The following is a 27,121-nucleotide window of genomic DNA, read 5'->3' as shown; positions in this document are numbered from 1 at the left end:
TTGTGTTCCAGGACTCCTCACTGAGTATTATTTATATGAAGAGCTGGGAAGGGCTCTTTCCATCTGATTTAGACTTATTAGTGAGCAGAAAAATGTTTTGGGTCTGGGTCTCCCACCCAAAGAAAAATCTGCTGAAGGGATTTTCCTCAATATTTTCCAAAATAACAACTCTCTTTGTGGAGACCAACCAATGTTTCAACCCCTAGGAAATTTGTTCGGGAAGTTAAGAGCTTTTGATAATGGAGATTAAAGGATTATAATAGAAGTCTCAACACTAACTCTAGTTTTCATGATTTCAAAAGTTGTACTGTGATGATAATACCCATGTGGTACATTGTGAAGTTATGATAAACTGCAGAGAGTTAAATTGCATTCATCATGTCCCTCTGACTGTCTCACCTGTATTCTTCCCACTAATCCATGTTCCCCTGACTCATTCCAAACCTCTGAGTAGCTTCAGACAGCCATTGTTTTAAAAAATGGAGATTAAAATGTCCTTCTTTTCTCCAAATCTGGAATTCCCCCCCCAATGATTACATTAACATGAAGCCTAGTCCTGGATCAGTAGCAGTTTAAGGTGTTAACACTCAAGGAGCACTCAGGGTTAGAAAATGGGAGCTCTATAACTTTACAAGGTCAGAAATACCTGCTTACAATGTAACAAGGGTTTTGCTTCTAGCTCGAGTGGATCATAAGATATCTGACCTTAACACAACAACATTGTTACATATATATTGTAAAAGCTTTTGTGATAGTCTTTCAAGTTTCCTAAAGGAAATTTCCTCTAACTCTGAAACCTGTACAGGCAGCCTGGTGTATTACAAATAGTACCAATAAAGTGTAAGAATGTTCTCTACAATACAGTAGCTTTCTGAAACATATGTGGGCAGGTACAGAAAATATGCTGGTGTAGGATATAAGTTTAATTGGCACCACTTTACACTGATCTACACAACTCATTCAAGGCTTTGCCATTTGTGATTAATGAAGCCATCCCAAATCGTTGTATTTATTTCTATTTAAGAGATGTAAAATTTGGTACCTGAAGCTACATTTAAAAATAATACAAAAAACCTCACCACAATAAACTAAATCTTCGCTAAAGCAACCAAAAAAATTGGTAATGAATCATCTCCCCCTATCAAAATAATCCTCAGAAAAGAGCCAAGAAACTTGAGTTCATTTAGACTAGGGGTTCTCAAACTTCATTCGTGGCTTGTTCAGGGTAAGTCTGGCGGGCCGCAGCTTCCAGTGGTCACGGGAAGTGGTGACCTGGCCTGTGCCACTTCCTGCAGCTCTCATGGGCTGGGAATGGCAAACTGCGGCTACCGGGAGCTGTGAGCAGCAGTATCTGCGGACGCTCAAGTAAATAAATTGTCTTGCGACCCGCCAGGGGCTTATCCTGAACAAGTCACGAACCAAGTTTGGGAACCCCAGATTTAGACCTAAGGAAAAAATGAATTCAGAGTGAATTCTCTCCAGAGAACCCAAGGCCTCCACCCATGCAAGTTTAGGGATTCAATCTGGCTTTCTGGCTGAATAGCTCAAACTGCTCTCTTTTTATAATTCAGTATTCTTCCTTTTCATCCTTGACCTCAAGGCAGCCATTCAAAACTTGGACTAATCCAGGGGTTCTCAAACTTCATTGCACCATGACCCCCTTCTGACAACAAAAATGACTACATGACCCCAGGAGGGGGGGACTGAAGTCTGAGCCCTCTCGAGCCCTGCCACCCCAGGTTGGGGGGGACAAAGCCTGAGCCCCACAGCCCTGAGCTAGGGGGACAAAGCTGAAGGCCTTCAGCCCCAGGCAGAGGGCCTGTAACATGAGCCCCACCACCCAGGACTGAAGCCTGAGGGCTTCAGCTTCAACCCCAGGCGGTGAGGCTGGGGCTTCAGCCCCGGGTGGTGGGGCTCGGGATCCAGCTTTCAGCCCCAGGAAGTCTAAGCCAGTCCTGGCAACCCCATTAAAATGGGGTCCAGATCCACTTTGGGGTCCCAACCCACAGCTTGAGAACTGCCAGACTAATCTCTTCTCTGAACACCGCCTTCACAGAAAGACACACGTTTATGGTTAATTTCTGATATGGTTCTGCTCCTGCTTCTCAACAAAAGCATTATGCCATACTAAACTATCATATACATTCCATCCAGTATATTATATATTGCTGATATACATATATATACACACAATTTCCTCACCCTCTAGATATTAGATATATTAACACAAAACCTGTAAATAGTACTCCAACATTAAAGAGTAATTTTTAATTGTAAATTATTATACAGGCACCTATCTGGAGAGGATATTGACAGATGACAACTATTCAGTGAAGAAATTTTAAAGAACTTTCTGTCAGAGCAACTAGCCCCACCCCCCCACTCAGCCCCCAACCCACACTCACAAGACATGAAAAACCTATCTTCATTTAAAAACACGTGGTTTACCAATTTGAATTAAGGGAACAATGTAGGCCTGCGTTCACTCACTAGGAAGCCTTTACTTAGAAGCTTACCGTCCACTTAAAAAAATACAATAAAACCACAAAGCAGTTAAAAAAATTCTAAGGAGAATGCAGGGAGTGATTCAATCAGATAAGCTTTGTATTCAAAGTCATCTGTGAAGCATCAAAGTTCTGTTTGTTGGCATCTGTGCTCCAGATGGTTTTTTTTTAAAACACATTGTGTTTCTTATTGTCTCCAATGATCAAAATTTCGACTGTATGCAGTTCCATATTTGGAGAATGCATTAATTAATTACAGGTTTTTCCCCAGCCTCATACTTTGTTTCTCTACATAACAAGCTGACATTAAAACTGTTCAGGACACCTATTTTCCTGGAACTCAGTATGTGACAATTTCATGGGATTAGTATAGACATACATAAATATTTTAGTTACATTCCCACAAACTGTGTGAGTTTTTTCCCATCCACAAAAACAGTTCTTAATGTGCTAGGCATCATCAAATCCTTACATCTATTAAAGCAGTGGTCCTTAACCAGGAGTACACATATCCCTGGGGGTACACAGAGGTCTTCCAGGGAGTACATCAACTCATCTAGATATTTGCCTCGTTTAACAGGCTACTTATGTACTAGACAAATTAAATTTTCATACAATGACTTGTTTATACTGCTCTATATATTAAACACTGAAATGTAAGGACAATATTTATATTCCAGTTGATTTACTTTATAATTATATGCTAAAAATGAGAAAGTAAGAAATTTTTCAGTAATAGTTTGCTGTAACACTTTTGTATTTTTACTTCTGATTTTGTAAGCAAGTAGTTCTTAAATGAGGTGGAACTTGGGAGTATGCAAGACTCCTGAAAGGGATACAGTAGTCTGAAAAGGTTGAGGGCCACTGTATTAAAGAACAGTCAGAATTATAGAGTCCAAGCCTACCCCAGAGCCCACTGAAATCAATCGATTTAAATTAAATGTGGATACTGGCCTGTCTGAGTGGCAACAATTAAGGATATCTTATAGTTAGATCATGTTGTTTAATAAATTGGAGGTATTATACAAATCAAACAAGGGGCACATTTTCTGCAGTATGTTATAATCAATATTAAGGGATTTGAATGCTCACTGATGACTGGATAGCCAGCTACTGTGAAGAAGATCTTCATAGTGTAGATATCCTTTCTTTATTCTAAGGTGCACATAAAGCTCTTAAGCAGACCCCAGGTTTCAAAATGTCCTACATTTTGGCCTGCTAATGATTTAAGGGGAAAATAAATAATTCTATAGCAGAGCCAGAAAGTCTTCAAAGCAAATGAATTTGCAGGAATTGTGATGACAATTTGGGACTAAATTTTACTTTTATATAACTCTCTTTCACTTTAGGGTCAACCTAGAGAATGAACTGTAACTCAGAGTCACAATTTGTCTCCTTATACTATTGCACAGAGGGAGAAATATATTTTTGTGATGCAGCCATGTGTTCAGCCAATCATTATGGTCTGCAAGTAAGGGAGATGGAGTCAGTGCTCTTTTCACTCCCTGCCCATTTTTGATACCTACCTGCCAGCACTTACTCAAGGGCAGAGGATTGAGAGGCTAGCCCCTGACCTCCTCTCTGGGGCCAGACACAAAATGAGCAATGTTGAGCAGTGGATTAAACGCCTCACTCCTTCTCACCCACTCTGCATGGCTGTGCAAGGGCTGTAATAATCTAGCCTGCAGTGTTTTAACAGTTTGAGCTTTTCAGCAGCTATTACTCCTTTTAAATAAATACAATGCAAGATTATTTTAAAATGATAGTTATCTTAACAGGAAAGAAGTACAGAGTTACCAATGGTGCAATCAGAATAATATCAGGACGGATGGAAGAATATGTCAAAGCCTGAAGCTTACTTAGTCATCTTTAATGGATGTGATGAAGTTGATTATTACCTTTAATGAAGTAACAATTTTAAAGGACTTTAGGTGCTGGGGCTATGAACATATCATTTATACTGTCATACCATTTATACTGTCATACAGAAGATTACAATGGAGTCAAATCAGTTCAAACTAATCTTGGCTAAGTAGCCCTTCTGGAGGCAATATTATTACTGAACATGAGGCGGACTGCCATCGCTCTCAAAAGTATCACTTTTACAGGTGGTACTTCTGGGAGTAAAATATTCACAAAATGTGGCTGTGGAAAGCCAACTCTCTGGGGTAGATAGAGCCTCATTCTGCAGTCTATACTGGAAAAATCAAACACCAAGATTGGACATATCTGTGCATAGAGTACTAAAGCAGGAATAAGTAGTAAGCTGTATGTCGGGACTGAGGCAGACTGAAAGTTTTGTAGGAAAAGCTTGCATAGCATCTGCCCCATGATCAAATTGAAAGAATGTACAATAGGTGATTTTGTCATACACCCAATTCTCACTGCTGTGACTTAAAAAAGGGAACAATAAGAAAAAGCTGGAGCATATCTGCCTCCGTTATGCCTTACTCACAACATTTTTCTTTGTCTCTCATTTGAATGTGCTATACATTTCCTAACGATTTAACTAACGACAAAAAGGAACAAACACTATTCTTGAGATTTTGTAACTATATACACATTTATCTGTTTAATAACACATGTATGCTATATTTGTCAATAAATGTATCTCAGAAAGATATAAATGAGTTTTTGTTGCAATATTTCATTAAAACAATTGGAAAGTGAAAGCAACGTTTTCCTTGTCTTAATAAATAATTTGCAGAAACAAGTTATAACAAATTATTTTTTTGGAAAAGATGAGCTTTGTAATCAGATATAAGAAAAGAGTGTGTGTGTGTGTGTAAGTAATATTAGTGAGTTAAACTCATATTCTAACCTCCGCTAAAAACCTTCATTAAGCTGCAGTTACAAATATAAACACCTATCAATTGTTAACTTGGACACCCTCAACTTGAAAAAAATCACACTTCTCTTCAAAAACTTTGTACCAAATATATAGTTACAAGTAACTCCTAAAATGACCAGAACTGGAAGAAATTAAGCACATATTTTTAAAAAAAAACCCTCTATTTTTTCCTGTTACTTTACTTTGTGCATTTGACACCATGGTCTCATTCTATATTAAGGGTTCATTTAAAGGGTTAATATATGATCATTTGATGTTTTAATAAATGGCTAATCAATTGTTATAGCTTGTTAGAGAAACCAATAGGTCAATAGGTTGTTTATAACTATAGTTTATAACATATACCTCATGCCTCTAACACGCTTATAACATCTATCAATCAATCAATCATTAACACAAACTATTTATAAGTAACCAACAGCACTTCGTATATAGTCAGTTTTACCTATAGTCAATGAGGAAGGGAGAAGGTGACTAGACTGAAAAGGTCTTTTCAAACATAAATGGAGAAACTGAATTAAAAAACCCAACCTTAAATTTTGTTTTAAGGGTTTTTGTTTCTTTGTTTTTAATCAGGACATAATGTTTAAAAGAGGCTCTACTAAGAACGGATTTTTTTAAAGTTGTTTTTTGAGTTTTATTTTAATCAAGTTGACAACAACAACAAAAGAAAAAAAGAAAGAAGAAAACCTTATAAGAAGACAATTTTCTAAAAACAACACAAGCATTAGAAATTCATATTTAAGGTTGCATTTAAAAACCTAGCAAATATCAGAAAGTCCAGAATAGCAGTTATATCCACCCAAACGAGCTTAGGTCTGTCTCTATCCCCTGCTGACTTTCCACTCAATATGTACATAATGCTGAGTGTGTATAAAATTGAGACACTTTGGTGAAGAACTTTAGATGAACTACATTTTGACAAAGACTTTAAGAGATTTGCAGCCTCTGGTTGCAGACATCTTAAAACTACTTTATTTGTACAGTTTGCCTGTGGAGTCAAAGAACTGTGGAGTCTATGGGCGTGGTTTTTACACATATGTCAACATCTGTAACACGTGCTTCTGCACAATAGAGAGCAAGCCACTACTACGATGTTTCATCTGGTACTCAAGAGTTTCCTCATAAACCTAGATTTCTCAACTCTGTTTCCCTACTAAGTCTCAACGTCTGAGAACATTTTAAAGTTAGGAACCCCATATATTTTCAGAAAATTGTTCCAAATGATTTTCCTGTCTGTGGTCATTTCTGATGAAACAAAGTACAAGTCTGTTTCTTTCAGCAACTGTGTATAGTCTACATGGTCTTAAAGAAGCCTGGGGTAATTTCCATATTCACAACTCTTTACTTACTTTTTTTTTAAAGTTTAATGTTTATTCAGTGATAAGAATCACTACAGAGTTTGTAAATTGCTTAGAGCATTTAGCACATTGGCAGGGGTTTGGGGTGAGCTTGCAAACTGTGCTGGGATGGAGCCTTTTACTCTCTAATCTGCCTCCCTGTCTTCCTAGTGAGTCTCTGTGTTCTGTTTCCTTTCTCACTGACTCCTTCTCCATCCCAAATGTGAATCCTACCTGCCTCTTTCTCCACTGCCATAGATACAAGGTCAAATGTAGAGTTTACATACTCTTTATCAGGCCAACACTATATGTAGAAACCAATTCTAAGAACTAAACAATTCTTCTAAAACTAGTGAAGGGCACCTATCAGAGATAAGAGAGTAACAAATCTTTAGTTTTTTGTTTGTTTGTTTTGTTACTTTATGCTAATCCATTCTAGAATGATGGCAAATCAAAAAAGTTAACAGAACTTTCTAAACACTGTACTTTCTCACTAGTTCGACCTTCCTATCTCCAAAGCATCTTGTCCCATTTGCCTTCAACTTTTCAGGTAATTCTGCCCTTGCAGAACATCCTGCCTGTGAAATTTCAAGACAAATTGGTTTAGTTTTGTTGGAGTTAAGGGGGAGTAAAAATGGGGCTGATAGTGGACAGCTGTTTTCAGTTTTGTAAATAAAAAGACTAGCATCTCTTCATAATAAAGCACCTCACATCAAAACACTTTGCATTAGTTGCTGATAAAACTCTGTAAACTGAATGGTAAAACAGTAAACTGTGAAGACTCTTTGCTATACATCAGAAATTGCCTGTAAAAACCCTAAGCCAACTTTCCTATCCAAATACTCAAAAAAGACTACAGATTCCATTTTCTACAAGAATTACATTTATGTGACCTACAGCTAGTCTTTTGATGGATTAATCCCTGTAATCCATCACGTGCTTTTTTTTTCCTGTGGGTCATGCATCATTTTTATACTTCATATGAAAACTGCTGATGTTAAATTCCAGTATATGCCTAATATTCCTTTTAGCCTGGCATTGCACAAGCAATGCACAGATATTAATCCTTTTTCTAAGTACTCTAAAGCCTCTTTAACAAATACCCAAGCTGCCAAGATACCATACACAAGCTCTTCACACACCAACATTCAGTATGTGAATGTGTATATTATATTTCTATTCTTGTGAAGACCAAACCGTTTGAAAGAGAAAAGCATGAAACTTTCCCTATCCTTATTTCCAAGCAGAGCTCTTTATTTGCCAAAAAATGTAGGTTTGGTTCAACTGAAACCATCAGCAAATTTGTGTCAAATTTGCTGAATAATTTTGGACAAAAAATAATGTAGGGGGCTAGATTCTGAAAGGGATTTAGGCACCAGTCACAAAACAACCAAAAGAGGAGGTGATGCTTCCCTTACATCCAGAAGCCCAGTGGCTTGGGCACTCACCTGGGATGTGAGAGACAAAGTGGAACAGCTGCGATGCAGTCACAGTTTGGTCCTTTCTTCCCCCAGCTCCATGGGGGAAATAAATAGGACAAGCCCTTTTCCTGACATATTTCACCTTCTTCCAGGCTGGCTCAGCTATTCTGGACAGCACATTGTGGGCAGAGGAGCCTTGAGCTAGGGCTCTGCTTGCTCCTCACCTCTGCCTGTCCTCTCCCCACACCTCAGGAGTGGGAGCTGCAGCTCTGCTCTCCCCCCTGGCAAAGTTGGGTAATGAGGTTAGCCTGAGGAGGGGAGTATGAAGGTTTTTTATGCTCCATTACTCCCCTATGTAGTTGTGCAACAAGGTTCATGAGTGATTAAAGATACTAAACTATAATGAGTCTATTTCTGTTTGTTAGATTCTAATATGCTTGTTAGGCTAGGTCCACAGAAGACATCAATAGAACTACATCGGTATATTTATTTTGGATCCCAATAAGCTGCTAAAAGAACAAGTGTGTAAACTATCACTTGTCATCTTCATTCTTCTAGGAAGTTTATACTGCATTTGGGGCCTGATCCAAAGCCCATTAAATCAATAGCAATCTTTCCATTGTGTGAACTTTCAATCAGAAATTGAAGAGGTATAACCCACAGCTGCTTTTTTTTTTCCCCCAGTGACAGCTGAAAATCTCTCTGGACAGATCAAGGTAAGGAGCATATTGTGGGTGTGACTCACTACTGCATTACTGCAGTTTTACACCAGTGACTCCACTGATTTACCATGGAAAGGTGAATGAAATGAAAGACTTTGTCTGCAAAGTCTGGATTGTAACCTAATGCTTTTCTGCTTTCTCATGTTAAAAATATTTCAGTAGTTGAATCAGAAGCCCTGATAATGCAAACTTAAAGGTCTGAAATTAGAGATTTTAATATATTTGTGATGTTTTAGATGTAACAACAGGTGATGCTGAATATGTCAAATTCTGCCCTCAGTGTAACTGGTATCTGCAGTGCTAATATTGTTGTTACGCTGTAATTACTGAGTACTTCTGAGGGCATCATTTACCTTTAACCCAGTAGGAGCTAAAATAGCTTATATTACCATATGTTCACACATATTTGGTCTCTGTAGTTTCATTATCTGAAACTACCTAATGCCACAAGGAAACAAAAATTAATGAATTTCTGGACAGCAGCTAGCTAATCAAAGGAAGGTCCCTGACAGCTGACATTTAGATTCCATAATCTTTTCTGTTGATATGACAAATGTTAATAGCTTAACACTTAGAAAGCTGCACTTCCCAGACATGCAAAAAAGTACAGGTATGCTGTTTTCTATAGTGTAATGTTTCTCAAATTTGGAAGTGTAGAATTTGACTTGCCCTCCAAAATATGGATGTGCATCACTGTGGACACTGAAAAGTACGTGCCAGTGCATGTGTGCCCAATGGTATTTCAAGACATAGAAACATATATTCCCACCTGTCAGAGAGTTAGGGTTCGAGTCCTTACTATTTTTCCATCTGATGTGGCTTGTAAACATGCACAGGGCTCAGAGAGCACTATATACCAAATACATTAAGAAGTCGGCCACACTCAAAGGACTTAATATTTAACACAATCCAAGTGCACATTTGCCTTTTCTAAAGACTTGTGATCAGAGCTGCCCTAAACAAATGTTGTAGGCCTTGAACAACCAACTTCCTTTGGCACAGAGGACATGATATTATTGCAGAAATGTTTAATACTGGATGTTGACAGAGGAAGAGATGAGATTTAATCAATCCAGGAGGAAGGAAAATAAGCTCTTATAATAACTACATAAATAAATGACCCCAAAACTATTTAAAATGTGCTCTGAACCTGGCACAGTGAAGGGAAGGAAATGGCTGAGTGATATTATTTTCAATGAAGAGAAAAATCCTATCACAGCCCAATAAATTAAAAATCACTATGATGCTCTGAGAATGAATGAAAGCAAGAGACAGGCCAGAAGATAAATGTCATAAATTTGGACAGAGTTCTGTGTAATTGCACTCTGATGGCTAAGGACTGCTGCCAATTAGCCTGGCTAACAAATCAATCTTGCACACTTGGACAGCTCCTGCAATAGTGCAGTTATAACTGTAACAGCACATATTACTGATGCAAGCCTAACCCATCACTCAACCCAGTAATGTCCTACTGAAGGACACAGGGCCTTTTAAATGACCAAAACGTGAAACAAAACCATTGCTTTGTGTTACTCTTCATGTTCACATATGCGATTTGGAATAATTTTCTGGTAGGGAAATTTGTTTACACCATGGGATTTTAACCATATTATGGTAAATCTAACAGGAATCAAAGCAATCATAAGAGGAATAAGGTGTTAAAGAGTTGATTCAAGCAATCTGATTAGTTAATGTAAAATGGCTCATCAGAATTTCTATACTGGATCAGCCCAGTGATCCATCTAGTCCAGCATCCTGTCTCCAACAGTGGTCAGAACCATGCTTCTGAGAATGGCATGAGAACACTACAATAGGAATAATCTGCTCTACATAGGTCTCATTCTGATCTCCAGTAGTCAGACTGGTTTAAGCGCTGAAGCATGAGTTATAATATCCCTTTCAACCTTTTCATTGTCATTAATTATGATATCTCTGTATATTCTTAATATCCATACAAATGTTCAATTCCTTTTTAATTCTTAATCTTTCTATCTACCCAACGCAACTCAGAACTCAGTCTAGAAGAAACTATATCTTCAGCATTTTTGTGACTTTCCTTTTGCCACTATGATAAAATAATTTCAAGAAATAATAATGGGGGGCATTCTCTTAGATCAGACCAATCACTATACAATATGATGCCCAAACAAGGTACAAACAGCATCTAAGAGCTTAATTCTTTTTTTCCTGGAATTTATGCTTACATTTGTACATAACTGTCACTAACCTACATATTTCAGATGGGCAGATGATTTAGGAACTACATACCTACATCTCAGTTGAATGATCTTGAAATTACAAACACACACACACACAATCCAAAGCAGAAAACCTAGTCCTCTTAATTATTAAGACAAATTGGTTGGACACTCTCCAAAAGATTTAATTAACATGTATCTAAGATTTGGTCATTCTTCCAAACAACTTTATGCTGTGCAATGATATGGACAAGTCACACCACTGCTGTTTAAATTAAGGCCAGCGCATACCAACAAGAAACCCTTGGTGAACATCAAAAGAGAGTTCTAGAGACAGTGAATTGTTGCTCTACAGTACTTTGGAATCCCCAGAAATGAGCACTGTCTATTCACATGCAATGTTTAAATTAAATGCTGCTTAAAGACGAGAAAAACTCTTGGATGAGAGTATATCTGTAATGAAATGGAATGGGATCTGTTTTCATAGTTTGCTCATGTTCTTATGACACTATTAGGATTTGAATTTAAAAATTGGAATGGCCATTTAAGAGAATTCTTCTACCTGCCTTTGCCTGGAAGAGTTCAAACCAAGGTCAAATTAGAGTCCACGAAAGAAAGGATCACAAAGCAGCTGGAAGTCACTGACACAGTTCAATATGGGCACCCTGCAGCAGATCCTGAGCTGGTGTAAACTGCCATAGCTCCATTAACTTAGAATCATAGAAGATCATAGAAGGGTTGGAAGAGACTTCAGGAGGTCATCTAGTCCAACCTCTTGCTCAAAGCAGGACCAATCCCCAACTAAATCATCACAGCCAGGTATTTTTCTTCAGAACTGTTGCTTAGCCAGCCTGTAGCAGGGCATGGGATTCTTCCGTCCTAAGTGCAGGACTCTGCACTTGTCCTTGTTGAACCTCATCAGATTTCTTTTGGCCCAATCCTCCAATTTGTCTAGGTCACTCTTGACCCTTTCCCTACCCTCCAGTGTATCTATCTCTCCCCCCAGCTTAGTGTCACCCGCAAACTTGCTGAGGGTGCAATATATCCCATCATCCAGATCGTTAATAAAGATGTTGAACAAAACCAGCCCCACGACAAAGCCCTGGGGCACTCCGCTTGATGCTGGCTGCCAACTAGACATCAAACTGTTGATCACTACCCATTGAGCCCGACAATCCAGCCAGCTTCTATTCACCTTCTAGTCCATTCATCCAATCCATACTTTTTTAACTTGCTGGCAAGAATACTGTGGGAGACCATATCAAAAACGTTGCTAAAGTCAAGATATATCACATGCACTGCTTTCCCCACATCCACAGAGCTAGTTATTTCATCATAGAAGGCAATCAGGTTGGTCAGGCATTACTTGCCCTTGGTGAATCCATGTTGACTGTTCCTGATCACCTTACTCTCCTCCAAGTGCTTCAAAATGGTTTCCTTGAGGACCTGCTCCACGATTTTTCCAGGGACTGAGGTGAGGCTGAAAGGTCCGTAGTTCCCCAGGTTCTCCTTCTTCCCTTTTTAAAAGATGGGCACTCTATTTGCCTTTTTCCAATTGTTCGGGACCTCCCCCAATCACCCTGAGTTTTCAAAGATAATGGCCAATGGTGCTGCAATCACATCAGCCAATTCCCTCAGCACCCTCAGATGCATTGCATCTGGACCCATGGACTTGTGCATGTCCAGCTTTTCTAAATAGTCCTTAACCTATTCTTTCACGAGTGAGGACTGCTCACCTCCTCCCCATACTGTGTTGCCCAGGACAGTAGTGTGGGAGCCGACCTTGTCTGTGAAGACTGAGGCAAAAAAAGCATTGATTACTTCAGCTTTTTCCACATCATCTGTCACTAGGTTGCCTCCCCCATTCTTTAAGGGTCCCACACTTTTCCTGACCGTTTTTCTTGTTGCTAACATACCTGTAGCAACCCTTCTTGTTAGCCTTCACATCCCTTGCTAGCTGCAACTCCAGTTGTGTTTCGGCCTTCCTGATTATACCACTTCAGGTGACCTATGACAATTTACACCAGCCGAGGGTCTATTCCGATTTTAAACATTTTTTTTAAATGACTTGACTCCTAAAGATGATGTCTAGCACAATGTTTGTTTCAAAAAGAAAACAAACATTTTAAAAAACATTTAAAAAAAATAAAATAAATCACTCAGTAATTTGATTGCTAGGAACTGAAAAACCAAGCACTATGAACAGGGCCCCATCTTCACATGCATACAGCAGTGTGCTCAATTTAAATGTCACATTCAGCATAACTGTGCAAGCAAAGTCGGTAACTGCATGGGCAAAAGTCCAGACAGGTTTCCAACTGGACTTCTGAACATGACGTTAGCCAGGGGTGGGCAAATGTTTTGGCCCGAGGGCCGCATCTGGTGGGGGAAATTGCATGCAGGGCCATGAATGTAGGGCTGGGGCAGGGGGTTGGGTGCAGGAGGGAGTGCGGGGTGTGGGAGGGGGTGCAGTGTGCAGGAAGGGGATCAGGGCAATGGGCTGGGGCAGAGGAGGGGTCTGAGGTGTATGAGGGGGATCAGGAAATGGGGTTGGGGTGCAGAAGGGGGTGCACAGTGTGGCAGGGGGCTCAGGGCAGTGGTGCAGGGAGAGGTGCGGAGTCCGGGAGGGGGCTCAGGGCAGGGATGTGGGGTGCCGGAGGGGTGCGGGGTGCAGGCAGGGGGCTCAAGGCAGGGATTTGGGGTGTGGGGTGCAGGATGTGGGTTCCGGCCTGACGCTGCTTACCTGGAGCGCCTCTGGAGTGGCAGCGGCGCACACCGGTGCCAGGGCAGGCTCCCTGCCTGCCTTCATAGAATCATAGAATATCAGGGTTGGAAGGGACCCCAGAAGGTCATCTAGTCCAACCCCCTGCTCGAAGCAGGACCAATTCCCAGTTAAATCATCCCAGCCAGGGCTTTGTACGCTGGAGGGGAGGGATAGGGAAAAGGACCTAGGGGTGACAGTGGACGAGAAGCTGGATATGAGTCAGTCCTTCCTTAGAGGTTTTTAAGGTCAGGCTTGACAAAGCCCTGGCTGGGATGATTTAACTGGGAATTGGACCTGCTTCGAGCAGGGGGTTGGACTAGATGACCTTCTGGGGTCCCTCCCAACCCTGATGTTCTATGGTTCTATGATTCTATGATTTGTCAAGCCTGACCTTAAAAACCTCTAAGGAAGGAGATTCTACCACCTCCCTAGGTAACGCATTCCAGTGTTTCACCACCCTCTTAGACCATTACTCCTCGTTCTGTCATCTGCTACCATTGAGAACAGTCTAGAGCCATCCTCTTTGGAACCCCCTTTCAGGTAGTTGAAAGCAGCTATCAAATCCCCCCTCATTCTTCTCTTCCGCAGACTAAACAATCCCAGCTCCCTCAGCCTCTCCTCATAACTCATGTGTTCTAGACCCCTAATCATTTTTGTTGCCCTTCGCTGGACTCTCTCCAATTTATCCACATCCTTCTTGTAGTGTGGGGCCCAAAACTGGACACAGTATTCCAGATGAGGCCTCACCAATGTCGAATAGAGGGGAACGATCACGTCCCTCGATCTGCTCGCTATGCCCCTACTTATACATCCCAAAATGCCATTGGCCTTCTTGGCAACAAGGGCACACTGCTGACTCATATCCAGCTTCTCGTCCACTGTCACCCCTAGGTCCTTTTCCGCAGAACTGCTGCCTAGCCATTCGGCCCCTAGTCTGTAGCGGTGCATTGGATTCTTCCGTCCTAAGTGCAGGACCATGCACTTATCCTTATTGGGATTATCCTTCTTTTGGCCCAATCCTCCAATTTGTCTAGGTCCTTCTGTATCCTATCCCTCCCCTCCAGCGTATCTACCACTCCTCCCAGTTTAGTATCATCCGCAAATTTGCTGAGAGTGCAATCCACACCATCCTCCAGATCATTTATGAAGATATTGAACAAAACCGGCCCCAGGACCAACCCCTGGGGCACTCCACTTGACACCGGCTGCCAACTAGACATGGAGCCATTGATCACTACCCGTTGAGCCCGACAATCTAGCCAGCTTTCTACCCACCTTATAGTGCATTCATCCAGCCCATACTTCCTTAACTTGCTGACAAGAATACTGTGGGAGACCGTGTCAAACGCTTTGCTAAAGTCAAGAAACAATACATCCACTGCTTTCCCTTCATCCACAGAACCAGTAATCTCATCATAAAAGGCGATTAGATTAGTCAGGCATGACCTTCCCTTGGTGAATCCATGCTGGCTGTTCCTGATCACTTTCCTCTCATGCAAGTGCTTCAGGATTGATTCTTTGAGGACCTGCTCCATGATTTTTCCACGGACTGAGATGAGGCTGACTGGCCTGTAGTTCCCAGGATCCTCCTTCTTCCCTTTTTTAAAGATTGGCACTACATTAGCCTTTTTCCAGTCATCCGGGACTTCCCCCGTTCGCCACGAATTTTCAAAGATAATGGCCAATGGCTCTGCAATCACAGCCGCCAATTCCTTCAGCACTCTTGGATGCAACTCGTCCGGCCCCAGGGACTTGTGCACGTCCAGCTTTTCTAAATAGTCCCTAACCACCTCTATCTCCACAGAGGGCTGGCCATCTCTTCCCCATTTTGTGATGCCCAGCGCAGCAGTCTGGGAGCTGACCTTGTTAGTGAAGACAGAGGCAAAAAAAGCATTGAGTACATTAGCTTTTTCCACATCCTCTGTCACTAGGTTGCCTCCCTCATTCAGTAAGGGGCCCACACATTCCTTGGCTTTCTTCTTGTTGCCAACATACCTGAAGAAACCCTTCTTGTTACTCTTGACATCTTTTGCTAGCTGCAGCTCCAGGTGCGATTTGGCCCTCCTGATATCATTCCTACATGCCTGAGCAATATTTTTATACTCTTTCCTGGTCATATGTCCAACCTTCCACTTCTTGTAAGCTTCTTTTTTATGTTTAAGATCCGCTAGGATTTCACCATTAAGCCAAGCTGGTCGCCTGCCATATTTACTATTCTTTCGACTCATCGGGATGGTTTGTCCCTGTAACCTCAACAGGGATTCCTTGAAATACAGCCAGCTCTCCTGGACTCCTTTCCCCTTCATGTTAGTCCCCCAGGGGATCCTGGCCATCCGTTCCCTGAGGGAGTCAAAGTCTGCTTTCCTGAAGTCCAGGGTCCGTATCCTGCTGCTTACCTTTCTTCCCTGTGTCAGGATCCTGAACTCAACCAACTCATGGTCACTGCCTCCCAGATTCCCATCCACTTTTGCTTCCCCCACTAATTCTACCCGGTTTGTGAGCAGCAGGTCAAGAAAAGCGCCCCCCCTAGTTGGCTCCTCTAGCACTTGCACCAGGAAATTGTCCCCTACGCTTTCCAAAAACTTCCTGGATTGTCTATGTACTGCTGTATTGCTCTCCCAGCAGATATCAGGAAAATTAAAGTCACCCATGAGAATCAGGGCATGCGATCTAGTAGCTTCCGTGAGCTGCCGGAAGAAAGCCTCATCTACCTCATCCCCCTGGTCCGGTGGTCTATAGCAGACTCCCACCACTACATCACTCTTGTTGCACACACTTCTAAACTTAATCCAGAGACACTCAGGTTTTTCTACAGTTTCGTACCGGAGCTCTGAGCAGTCATACTGCTCCCTTACATACAGTGCTACTCCCCCACCTTTTCTGCCCTGCCTGTCCTTCCTGAACAGTTTATAACCATCCATGACAGTACTCCAGTCATGTGAGTTATCCCACCAAGTCTCTGTTATTCCAATCACGTCATAGTTCCTTGACATCACCAGGACCTCCAGTTCTCCCTGCTTGTTTCCAAGGCTTTGTGCATTCGTATATAAGCACTTGAGATAACTTGTTGATCGCCCCTCATTCCCAGTATGAGGCAGGAGCCCTCCCCTCACAGACATTCCTGCCTGTGCTTCCTCCCGGTATCCCGCTTTCCCACTTACCTCAGGGCTTTGGTCTCCTTCCCCCGGTGAACCTAGTTTAAAGCCCTCCTCACTAGGTTAGCCAGCCTGCTGGCAAAGATGCTCTTCCCTCTCTTCGTAAGATGGAGCCCGTCTCTGCCCAGCACTCCTCCTTCATGGAACACCATCCCATGGTCAAAGAATCCAAAGCCTTCTCTCCGACACCACCTGCGTAGCCATTCGTTGACTTCCACGATTCGACGGTCCCTACCCAGGCCTTTTCCTTCCACGGGAAGGATGGACGAGAACACCACTTGCGTCTCCAACTCCTTTATCCTTCTTCCCAGAGCCACGTAGTCCGCAGTGATCCGCTCAAGGTCATTCTTGGCAGTATCATTGGTCGTTGGCCCGGCACAGCTCTGGGAAGCAGCCAGCACCATATCCCTGCGGCCCGTGGGGGTGGGGGGCGCAAAGGGCTCCACACACTGCTTTTGCCTGTGGAGATCTCCCCTGAAGCTCCCATTGGCGGTTCCCAGTTCCTGGCCAATGGGAGCTTTGGGGGAGGTATCCACAGGCAAGGGAAGTGCGTGGAGCCCTCTGCCCCACCCCTCCCCTAGGGGCCGCAGGGACGTGGTGCCGGTCGCTTCCCAGAGCGGCACGGGGCCCAGGGTCCCACGGGGGTGGCAGTCCCGCGGGCCGGATCCAAAGGCCTTAGGGGCCAGATCTGGCCCACAAGCTGTAGTTTGCCCACTCCTGCATTAGCCAATGTGCACATGCTAGATGTGATTTTCTGAAAATAATTCTTCTGTGTTATTTTATTTTTGTAATGTTTTTACCATTGTCTAATTTATTATTTATTATTAGATTTACAGCAGTGCCTATAGGTTCAATTTATATCAGGTCTCCATTGTGCCAGACACTTTAAAAACACACAGGAAACAGTTATACTTTGAACAGACAGGACAAAGGATGGGAGAAAAAGTTAGTATAAAAAGCAAAGTGATGAGGTTGGCAAATGTGTGAGAACCTGGATTATTTTGTATCTTATTTTTGTGTGCGCTTTCTATTTGTTTGTGTGGCATGTGTGTTGTGGGGTATGGGGGAACAAGGGGGGGTTAATTCCCCTTCCCCTTAGCTTAAATTTAAAAAAATACATCACAACAAAGAATAAAAGCAATTTTCATTTCTGTTCTCATCTCCCCAGACCAAACATCACGAATTCATATTTGAAACTAAGCACATATTGTGAGGCAGGCTGTGCCTCCTCTAATGGACAATGTCCTTTTCAAAGACCCCATCTCCAAATTCCTTTTTAAAGTCATAATAAAAGAATGAAAGAGAACATTTCTGACATTAGTCTTCTCAAGTATGATTATTTTCCACCTTGATTCATAATAGAAACTTTGGGATGTAAATGTATTTCATTATCAGAATTTCTTGAAGATGAAACAAGATAAAAATGCTACAGTCGACTATTTTTAGACAAGCAAATATAATTCCTTTGCTTTATTCAGCAACAGAATGCTGACTAACTTAGTTTTGGCACCAAAAGCACATTCATTTTTGCAGATTCCCTCCCATAGATATAAAAAGGATTTATACTATTAGTATGATGTGAAATGAGACTATGGACAAGTGTATAATAATACAATATGTCAGCCTAGTTGAGACTCAGCCTAGAGTTCTTATTCTAGAAAAGAGTGTCTAAAAATTAGTTATTAGTTGCATTATTAGCCAGAAGCAAATTCAACTGAGATTATGTTTCTCAGGGGGAAAGAAGGAAGTTCTGAAGCAAATGTACAATGTATATGAGTATGATGTACCAGTTCTATCCACAGACTTTCACAATGCCCTCTGTTTCTCATGTATTTCCTGTCTACCTTACAGTAACATGTGATTTGTGATCTACTTAAGATTTCTATTGCCAGACTTTAAACTGCTGCTAAATTTGACCGCAATAGTCCTATCAGGCATTAGACAACTCCAAGCATACTATATTAACTTTGATTAACCTTCAGAGGGTCCCTTTGTCTCAGCATATTGATTTCAAAGTTTTTCTTGTTGACCTTTAAGATTCTCTATTGTATAGTTCTCTTACATCATGAAGATTTATAGTTATCTTATACTCCATACTCCATGTTCATGTCTTTGTTATTGGCCTTTGGTCATCTATTTTCATGTTTTGTGTGAAATTTCAGTAAATGATACAGCTTTGAAATACCATAGTGTATTTCTAGTTTTTGGCATATTTTTAATGTATTTCCCTTTATATTTTTAAAAAAAGATACTAGCATGTAATGGACAACTTTAAAAATACTGTCTTCAGAAACAATTCTGGGCACATACATTGTAACATTACTATGAGTTTCTGTGGAGAAAATTATGGTGTCAGACGCAAAGAAGAATAACATGAGGTGAGGAATAAGCAGCCAGAAGAGTTGAATTATTAAGGAACAACCATTCTGTTTTTATGTAAATAAATTTTTTACAATAATTAACAGTAGGAGAGAAAAAGACATTTTTTACCACAAGTAAGAACAATTGTTTTAATTAACAAGTTTTCAAAAGATTGCCCTCAGACATCAGTTGCACTTATGGGCCTACTTTATTTCTCATCTTTACCTTTCTGAAAGGAAGTTCACTTTACTGAAATTTAAGTCATAGTCTGTCTCCCAGGCAAGTCAATTCAACAATTATCTCATTTTATACGGAAAATTATAAAAACACACCAAGTATTTGTTGTGCATATGAAACTCTTTCCTAGTTCTAATGATGTTTTATGCTTCTTTTTTTGAGCATAAGGCTTCATTTACACTACAAGCACTATGGTGTCACAGCTGCAGCTATGGTGATTTAGCTGTAAATACTTGCTACAGAAGTGGAAGGTGGTTTCCCATTGCTAATCAACTCCATCGAGAGGCAGTAGCTAGTTTAATGGAAGAACTGTTCCATCAACCAGGCAGTGTCTAAACTGGGGTTTAGATCAGCTCAACTACATCTCTCACGGGTGTGAATTTTTCACATCCCTGAGTGATATAGCGAGGTTGACCTAGGTTAAAGATGTAGACCAGGAGTGACAATTATCCCAACTCCAGCAAGACTGATTTAAAGATTCTCACTCTTTACAGCTTGATCACTTCTTAGACAGGCAGGCTGGGAATTTATTTAAACAAAATTCTGTATACAATATTCTTCTCCTCTTCCTCAACACGCAAATAAAACAAAAAATTCCTCTGACTCTCAACTGTATCTAACAGAATTCAGGATGCAAGAAAACTATCAGGTTTTAGCCTTATATAAAGACTGCTTCCCCCTACTTTCTACAGACATTTCCACAAGCAGAAGTGGGTGGGAAGTAGAAGAGGAAAAGCCTGCCAACAAAACCAGATTACCAGTTTCTTTCCTTGTGATATGGTCTCTCCTCTTCCTCATCCTACTAAAAAGCACAGTTGCATCATGCTGACATAGCTTCAAGAGTGTACAAAAGAGGGGGCTTACTTTAGTCAGATGCTGAAACCACACTTCTGGTTAAAGACAAAAAGGGATCAAGTTGGGGAGAAAAAGTGGCAATGTTCTTCTAAATTCCATCCATAAAATGAGACACCACTCACAAGAGAGCGTGCAGATTGTTCAAAATATGGTCATACATGCTCTCTCATCTCAGCTTGTCCTCAGTGGAGTCTGAATACGCCCACTGTCTCTGCTGAGCTCCTTGTGATTGGTTTCCTCTCAGTGAAGTTGGCATTCCCTGATGATGCATCCCCACCAGCGGGGCTCAAATACCTAATGGGGATCATCTAGGCTCCTTAGGCTTGGCGGTTTCTGGCCTCTGAGTTAACACCCATTGAGATGAATTGGACAGTTCATATCTCAGAGCTGTCATTTCAGGTTCTAAAATGCAGCCTGATGTCACTGCGTCAGTTAGCCTCAAAAATGTGAACCAAGTGTATGTACCACAACATCCCAAATAGCTAGAGACTTCATTTTGAAAAAGTAAATCTTATATTTTGAAGAGATCATAACAAAAGTGCTGATACTCCTTGCTGCCGTATACTGGCCCAATCTGAGCCCTGAAGATGACTGAGCAAGCAGATCCCACTTGCATGCTTGTGAGGGACAACCAGATATCAAATCTGCCCACCATATGTCAACCACTGAGCAGAGTTCTTTTTGCTTAAGAAACTGTACTTAGTGGGGACGAGTCTGGCCTAAAATGGTTTACCTACTTTCAAACTTGTTTCTTTTCACAGCTTCATAACCATTCAGAAAACAAACTTGGCAGCCTTTTTGCTGTGCTCTGGGCCACTAGGCAAAACAAAATGATCTTCAGCTGAAGGTCTCTGGATAAGCTACATAAGGTTGATTAGTATGAAATAAAGAGTTAAGCAAGGTCAGGAAGTCTGAAAGTAAATGAAAATTGAGCCGTAAAGAGAGAACTAAAGGGGCAGAGATTCTGTATATTATCTTTAACTCATAAACCTTCCTTGAGTAGGACCCATCTCTGAGGCCTGATCTCAAGTTATGGAGTTAAATCAAAACCAAAACACTTTTAGTTCATGCCAGCAGGGTCTACCAGGCCAGTTAGTATATGACAAGCTGGTATGCAGTAGAATTTACATCCAGTTGGTGCACACTAATGCACTATATAGACAAGCCCTCAGTGGGATACACTGCATTCTGTTCTGGATAGGATTACCCTTTTTCATCAGAATATTTTATGAACATAAATGTTGGAGCCAATCAACAACGAAAACAAGTCATAAAAATATTTTAATTGGTCTTTTCTTATTAGGGCAACGATCTTTTAGCAAGAAATATGCAAATAAAGTAGTTCTGGTATGTGTCTGGGTATCCCTTAGAACTCTGTTATGGTAAAGAAACTGTTGATTCAATACTAAATTTTCGTTCCAGACTCACTGAGGCTTAGTAAACAACACTTAGTCATTGCACTTAAATTCTTTGTCTTCCAAGTACATGGAAATTTACAGAGCATACATTATAATTTTGTTGGTAGCAGCAGCACCAGTAGAGTTTATTTCTTATGGGTGCTCTGCACATAAGCAACTCATGGGAGGAACACAAGGGGGTGGAGGGGTGCCAGCTAAAGGGAAGGCATGTAACCCTCCCATGTGACTCAGCCCCACCCCACCCAAGTAGTGATACTATTTTAGGCCATACTCAAAGAGTAACAAGATCATACTTAGAGTAGTTATAAGTGGTTTGCTATCACACTGGGGTCCCACAGGGGTCTATTTTGGGTCTGATACTGTTGAGCATTTTCATTAATGACTTTGATAATGGAGTGGAAAGTATGCTTATAAAATACACAGATGACACTAGGGTAGGAGAGTTGGTTTTCTTTGGAGGACAGGATAAGAATTCAAAATGTCCTCGACAAGTGGGAGAAGACCCTCACCGTGTATCAAGTAGTGGGGCCCTTTGCCGGGATGGATGGAGAAGGTGAGTTTTTTCCCCTTTAACTGCAGGGATAGGTTTTGTCCCGCAGGCTGGTAGGAAGATGGTTGTTGACTCTTTAAGTCCCCCTTCCCCATTTCAGGTAAAGAAGCAGGAAGCAGTACAGCTGGACCAGATTAGCGAATGGGGGATGCTGCCCCCAGCCCCAGCTGACTGGAAGAGAGGGGGGATATTTATACTGAAGGTAGTGCCGGAAAAGCCTTCTTTAATCCAGACCAGAATAGCAGAACTCACCCTCCAACCCATGGAAATAGTTAAAATATCAGGTCTCAATTATCCATTGTGGACATTACACCAGTTGTCCCGTTTCTTGAGGGGCTAGGAAAGAATTTTCCCTGACTGCCAGATTGGCTGAGGCAAGGTGGATTTTTCGCCTCCCCACAGCTGGTTACGGACCTGCTGGAATAGGGAAGGGGCAGGGCTGAAAATTGGGTTATAATGTCACAACTCATTATGTAAGCTTGTGGCAGATGTCCAGTGCAGGTACTCCATAGGGAATGGATATGGTGATCAGATAAAATTGGATGGTAAAGGTTTTAAAGGAGGAATCCTTTAAAGAAGCAGAAAAAGGGGATTTAGGGCTCCTATGACTGGTACGGTGGGGAGTCAACTTCCCCTTTATTGTAGCCCCCACCATAACCTTTATACGAGGGGGGCAGGGTCCAAGCTGCAGGATGGATGGGGCCAGGATTGGAAATAGGAAGAGATGATGGCAGCCCCTGAATATATGGAATTGTATATGAAACTCTGTACAATTTTATCTGCCAGGTACTTCCAAATATGTAAGAATAAAGTTGCAGCCTAATTAAAATCACCTCCAGTGTCTCCTGTCCTTCTACCATAGCAGGACAAATGAAATCAACAAGACACATTACAATAAAGATAAGTGCAAAGCACTGTACTTAGGAAGGAAAAAAATAAATACACAAATATGAAATGGGGAATAAATAACTGGTTAAGCAGTAGTACTGCTGAAAAGGATCAGGGGTTTATAGTGGATCACAAATTGAATAGGAGTCAACAATGTGATGCAGCTGCAAAAAAGGCGAATATCATTCTGGGGTGTATTAACAGGAGTGTCGTATGTAAGGCATGGGAGGTAACTGTCCCTCTCTACTTAGCACTGGTGAGGCCTCAGTTGCAATACAGTATCCAATACTAGGTGTCACACTTTAAGAAATATATGGACATATTGGAAGGAGCCTAGAAGAGAGCAACAAAAATGATTTTAAAAGGTTTAGGAAACATGACTTACGAGGAAGGTTAAAAAACTGGACATGTTTAATCCTGAGAAAAGAAGACTGAGTGTGGCCCTGATCATAGTCTTCAAATACGTTAAGGGCTGTTATAAAGAGGACAGTGCTCAGTTGTTCTCCATGGTAGAAAAAGAAGAAATGGGCTTAATGTGCAGCAAGGGAGATTTAGGTTTGATATTAGGAAAAACTTTCTAATTACAAAGATAGTGAAGCTCTGGAATAAGCTTCCAAGGGAGGCTGGAGGTTTTTTTAAGAACAGGTCAGACAAACACCTGTTAGGGATGGTCTACATATACTTTGTCCTGCCTTAGTGCAGAGGTCTGGACTAAATGACCTCTCAAGGTCCCTTGCAGCCCTACATGTATGTGATTCTATATTCAATTGTTTGGGGGTCTCTTAGAGATAAAACTACTAGTTTTACTGAAACAGTTAAACCAAAGAGCTGTCTAACGTAAGCATGCAGTAGCTGAACTGGGTAGGAACTGTTTGAATATACTAGACTATGCTATCGTTTTACAACACTTTAAGAATGACACTGGTGAGGGGAATCAGATTGCAAATCCCAGTAACATAATCTTATTGGGTCAATTCTAAGATCTGACAAAGCACCTCATAACATTCTTCCTAACTCATGTAATTTCCCAAGGCTATCTGGGGTATGCAATTTTTATTTGAGACCATGAACAAATCATTTTAAATCCAAAATACTGCTCAGCCTTATGAATCATATAATGTTAGTACACGATTATCAAGAAAGATCTATATGGAAAAATTACAGATTACATTCTAACTTCTCTGCACCAGTCACAGAAGTTTAAACACCGATCTGTGTCATACATTTTCCTTTGTGCTGTCACCACTGGAAGAAAAATATTCTGAAAGACTGCAGAATTTAAGACTGCTTGGTTAATTCGTAAAGATGAGTCAAGGAAAGAGAAAAAACCCTTTGAAAGTGTTCAATCTGCTTGCAAAAGTGAAATTTCACTTGTGGCATAAATGTCAAAAGTAACAGAGTAAGGACATATGAAAAAAACAAAACAAAAATATTATAAATTACCTTTTATTATGTTTTGAACAGGCCTTCTGGTGGTCTAACAAAAAGGTAATGGTCAATGAATGACAAACTTCACAATTATCAAGTTTATCCTCTGAACTTAGGAAACTTAAAAATTGGTCCAATATGCGAGGACCCATATTCCTCTTCTACTTTTACAGAATTCTGACTAGAACAAAGTGAGCATATTTTTCTCCTAGTTTGCAACAAACAAAATAAATATGCCTATGACAAATCCCCATCTGTAACAACTTTCCTTTAGGAGGTCTCTCATCTAGCTCATGTTGTATAACAGCATCCTCTAACTTGCAAACATGAATTTCTCTCAGTAAAATAAAAACAATACAGCTATAAATACACACTCATGAATCAAAATGTTTGCAAAACATGCAAGTATTTGTTGATGGGAAGGCATAGAAGCGACTCACCACATTACAGCCAGGGCAGTCAGGGCCATTCTCACACATCCTGCGACGAGCCTGAATCCCTCCCCCACATTGGGTAGTGCAACGTTCCCACGGACCCCAGCCTGTCCAAAACATATGTGGAGGGCACAGCAAGTGCTCATTGCAGTATCTGTGACAAGGGAAAGCAAGAGGGAAAAGAAACTATTTAGTACAACAAAAGGTCTCCAACTTCTACATTTTCCATTATTTAGAAAGATGTTTGCATATGGAAATGTTTTACACTGATGGCCCTATATTTATTTGTTGAACCCTTTTTAAAAAAAAAAAAAGTCAGAAGTATATATAGTATATAACCATTAATGGAATTGTATTTTATAATACTGTGGGTGTAGCATTTTCTTCATTGTCTAATCTCTTTCTACAATCTATTTAATGTACCTACTCTATTGTACTGGTAGCATATTATTTACCATAGTAGTTAGGTCAATCACTACTTTTGTAGAAGTAACATACACAGATATCTGAGGGCAGAATTTAGTTCATGGATTAGGTAAGTAGACGTCTATGCTGGCATTACTTTTCTAGAAGAAGCAAGCTTTCTTTTTCCAATTCAAATATAGCTGAGTTTGCTTTTCAACTGTCCCAGTGTAGTTAATGTTATAGATAAAATAAGAGATAAAACATGATTCTAAGCATAGGAATACTATGGTGTTTTGATTATGTTATTGCTTTTACCTCTAAAGTGTGTTTCTAATCATGGTAACCTAGTTAGGTTTTCCCAGTGGGCTACAAACAACCCGAATCAGAAGACCAGATAGCTATCCAAAGGGAGAAGCCAAATTCTACTCCATGGATTTTGTCCGGCCTGAACAAAATCATACAGGACACAATTTCCTTCCTCACTTCCTTCCTACTGTTGATGTACTGGTTATCTACTATCTATTTTCCCTTTACCCACTCAACAAGTTTCTATCCATTTATACTGTCCTGCCATGAAAATTAACATTAATATTTCGATCTCATTTTTTTTATACTTGAATACAAATAGTGATGTTACAAATCTACTGTTGTCTTCAATAGCATCAGTGGCAGTGACCTTTCTTTCACAAATCCCTAAACACCTCAACCTATAATTCTTTATTACTAAAGTATTGGGGATTGTCAAGATGAATAGTTAGTGCATGGCAAGCTCGGGTGTAAATCTACGGTGCACTAGTTTGGCCACGCAGACTAGCTGTCTGTGTAGACCTTGCTACTGTGCACTAATAGTTCCCTAGTTCGCAATGACCTACTCTCATTTCAAAGTGGAACAGATCAAAGAGCACTAGGTACCTTTTAGTGCACAGTAGCAGGATCCACACAGGAAGTTAGTAAGTGGCAAGCTAGTGTACTGTAGGTTTACACCCCAGCATGCCGCGCACTAATTGTTTACCTAGACAAGCCCTCTGAATGTTTAGAACCAATTTCTCTGTGTATGTATGTATGTATGTGTTTGTACTGCACATGTAGATGTAGGTTTATCTTAAATGTGGGATTCTGCTTCAGAGAGTAAAGTTTGCTTTCTGGCCAGTGCAACACCACTGAAACTAACAAGGTTGCATGCGAAAAATGAGACCAAAATCTGGTTTTATGTGTACGTAGAGCAGGGCAAACTATTCACAGCACATAATGCATTTGATTAATTGAGACTTCTCCCCTCCCCACCCCGCTTCTCTGAGAATTATCTGAGAAAAACTCCTATTTGTATGTATTTGCTAAATCAAATTATCAAGAAATGGGTTGTCCAAACATATTTCAGCCTGTGTACTGTTTATAAACTATTCACCTATTTCTTTGAATATTCACTATTAGTAATTTACTGTTCACACTGTAATTGGTCACCTAAGTCACATCATGCGGTTCTGCTCTGATAGCTTCCAAACCCTCAGAATGTTCACAATGGATTTACAAACATTCTCTGTGCGAAAACAGTCACACACGCACATTTGCATGCATGTTTGTGACACTCTT

General features: G+C 40.8%; 1 protein-coding gene across 1 annotated transcript in view; it reads right to left on the bottom strand.

The window, feature by feature from the left end:
• SEMA5A (semaphorin 5A) overlaps window positions 1-27,121 on the bottom strand; it is a 656,101-nt gene that overhangs the window by 117,399 nt on the left and 511,581 nt on the right. The window contains exon 15 of the mRNA XM_073332370.2: window positions 25,133-25,280. Within this exon, the coding sequence (XP_073188471.1) occupies window positions 25,133-25,280 (148 nt within the window). The remainder of the gene's footprint in view (window positions 1-25,132; window positions 25,281-27,121) is intronic.

The sequence above is a fragment of the Lepidochelys kempii genome, chromosome 2 (assembly GCF_965140285.1).
Source record: "Lepidochelys kempii isolate rLepKem1 chromosome 2, rLepKem1.hap1, whole genome shotgun sequence".
NCBI lineage: Eukaryota > Metazoa > Chordata > Testudines > Cheloniidae > Lepidochelys > Lepidochelys kempii.
The sequence above is the reverse complement of the archived record's forward strand: the minus strand, read 5'-3'. Positions and strand labels throughout refer to the sequence as shown.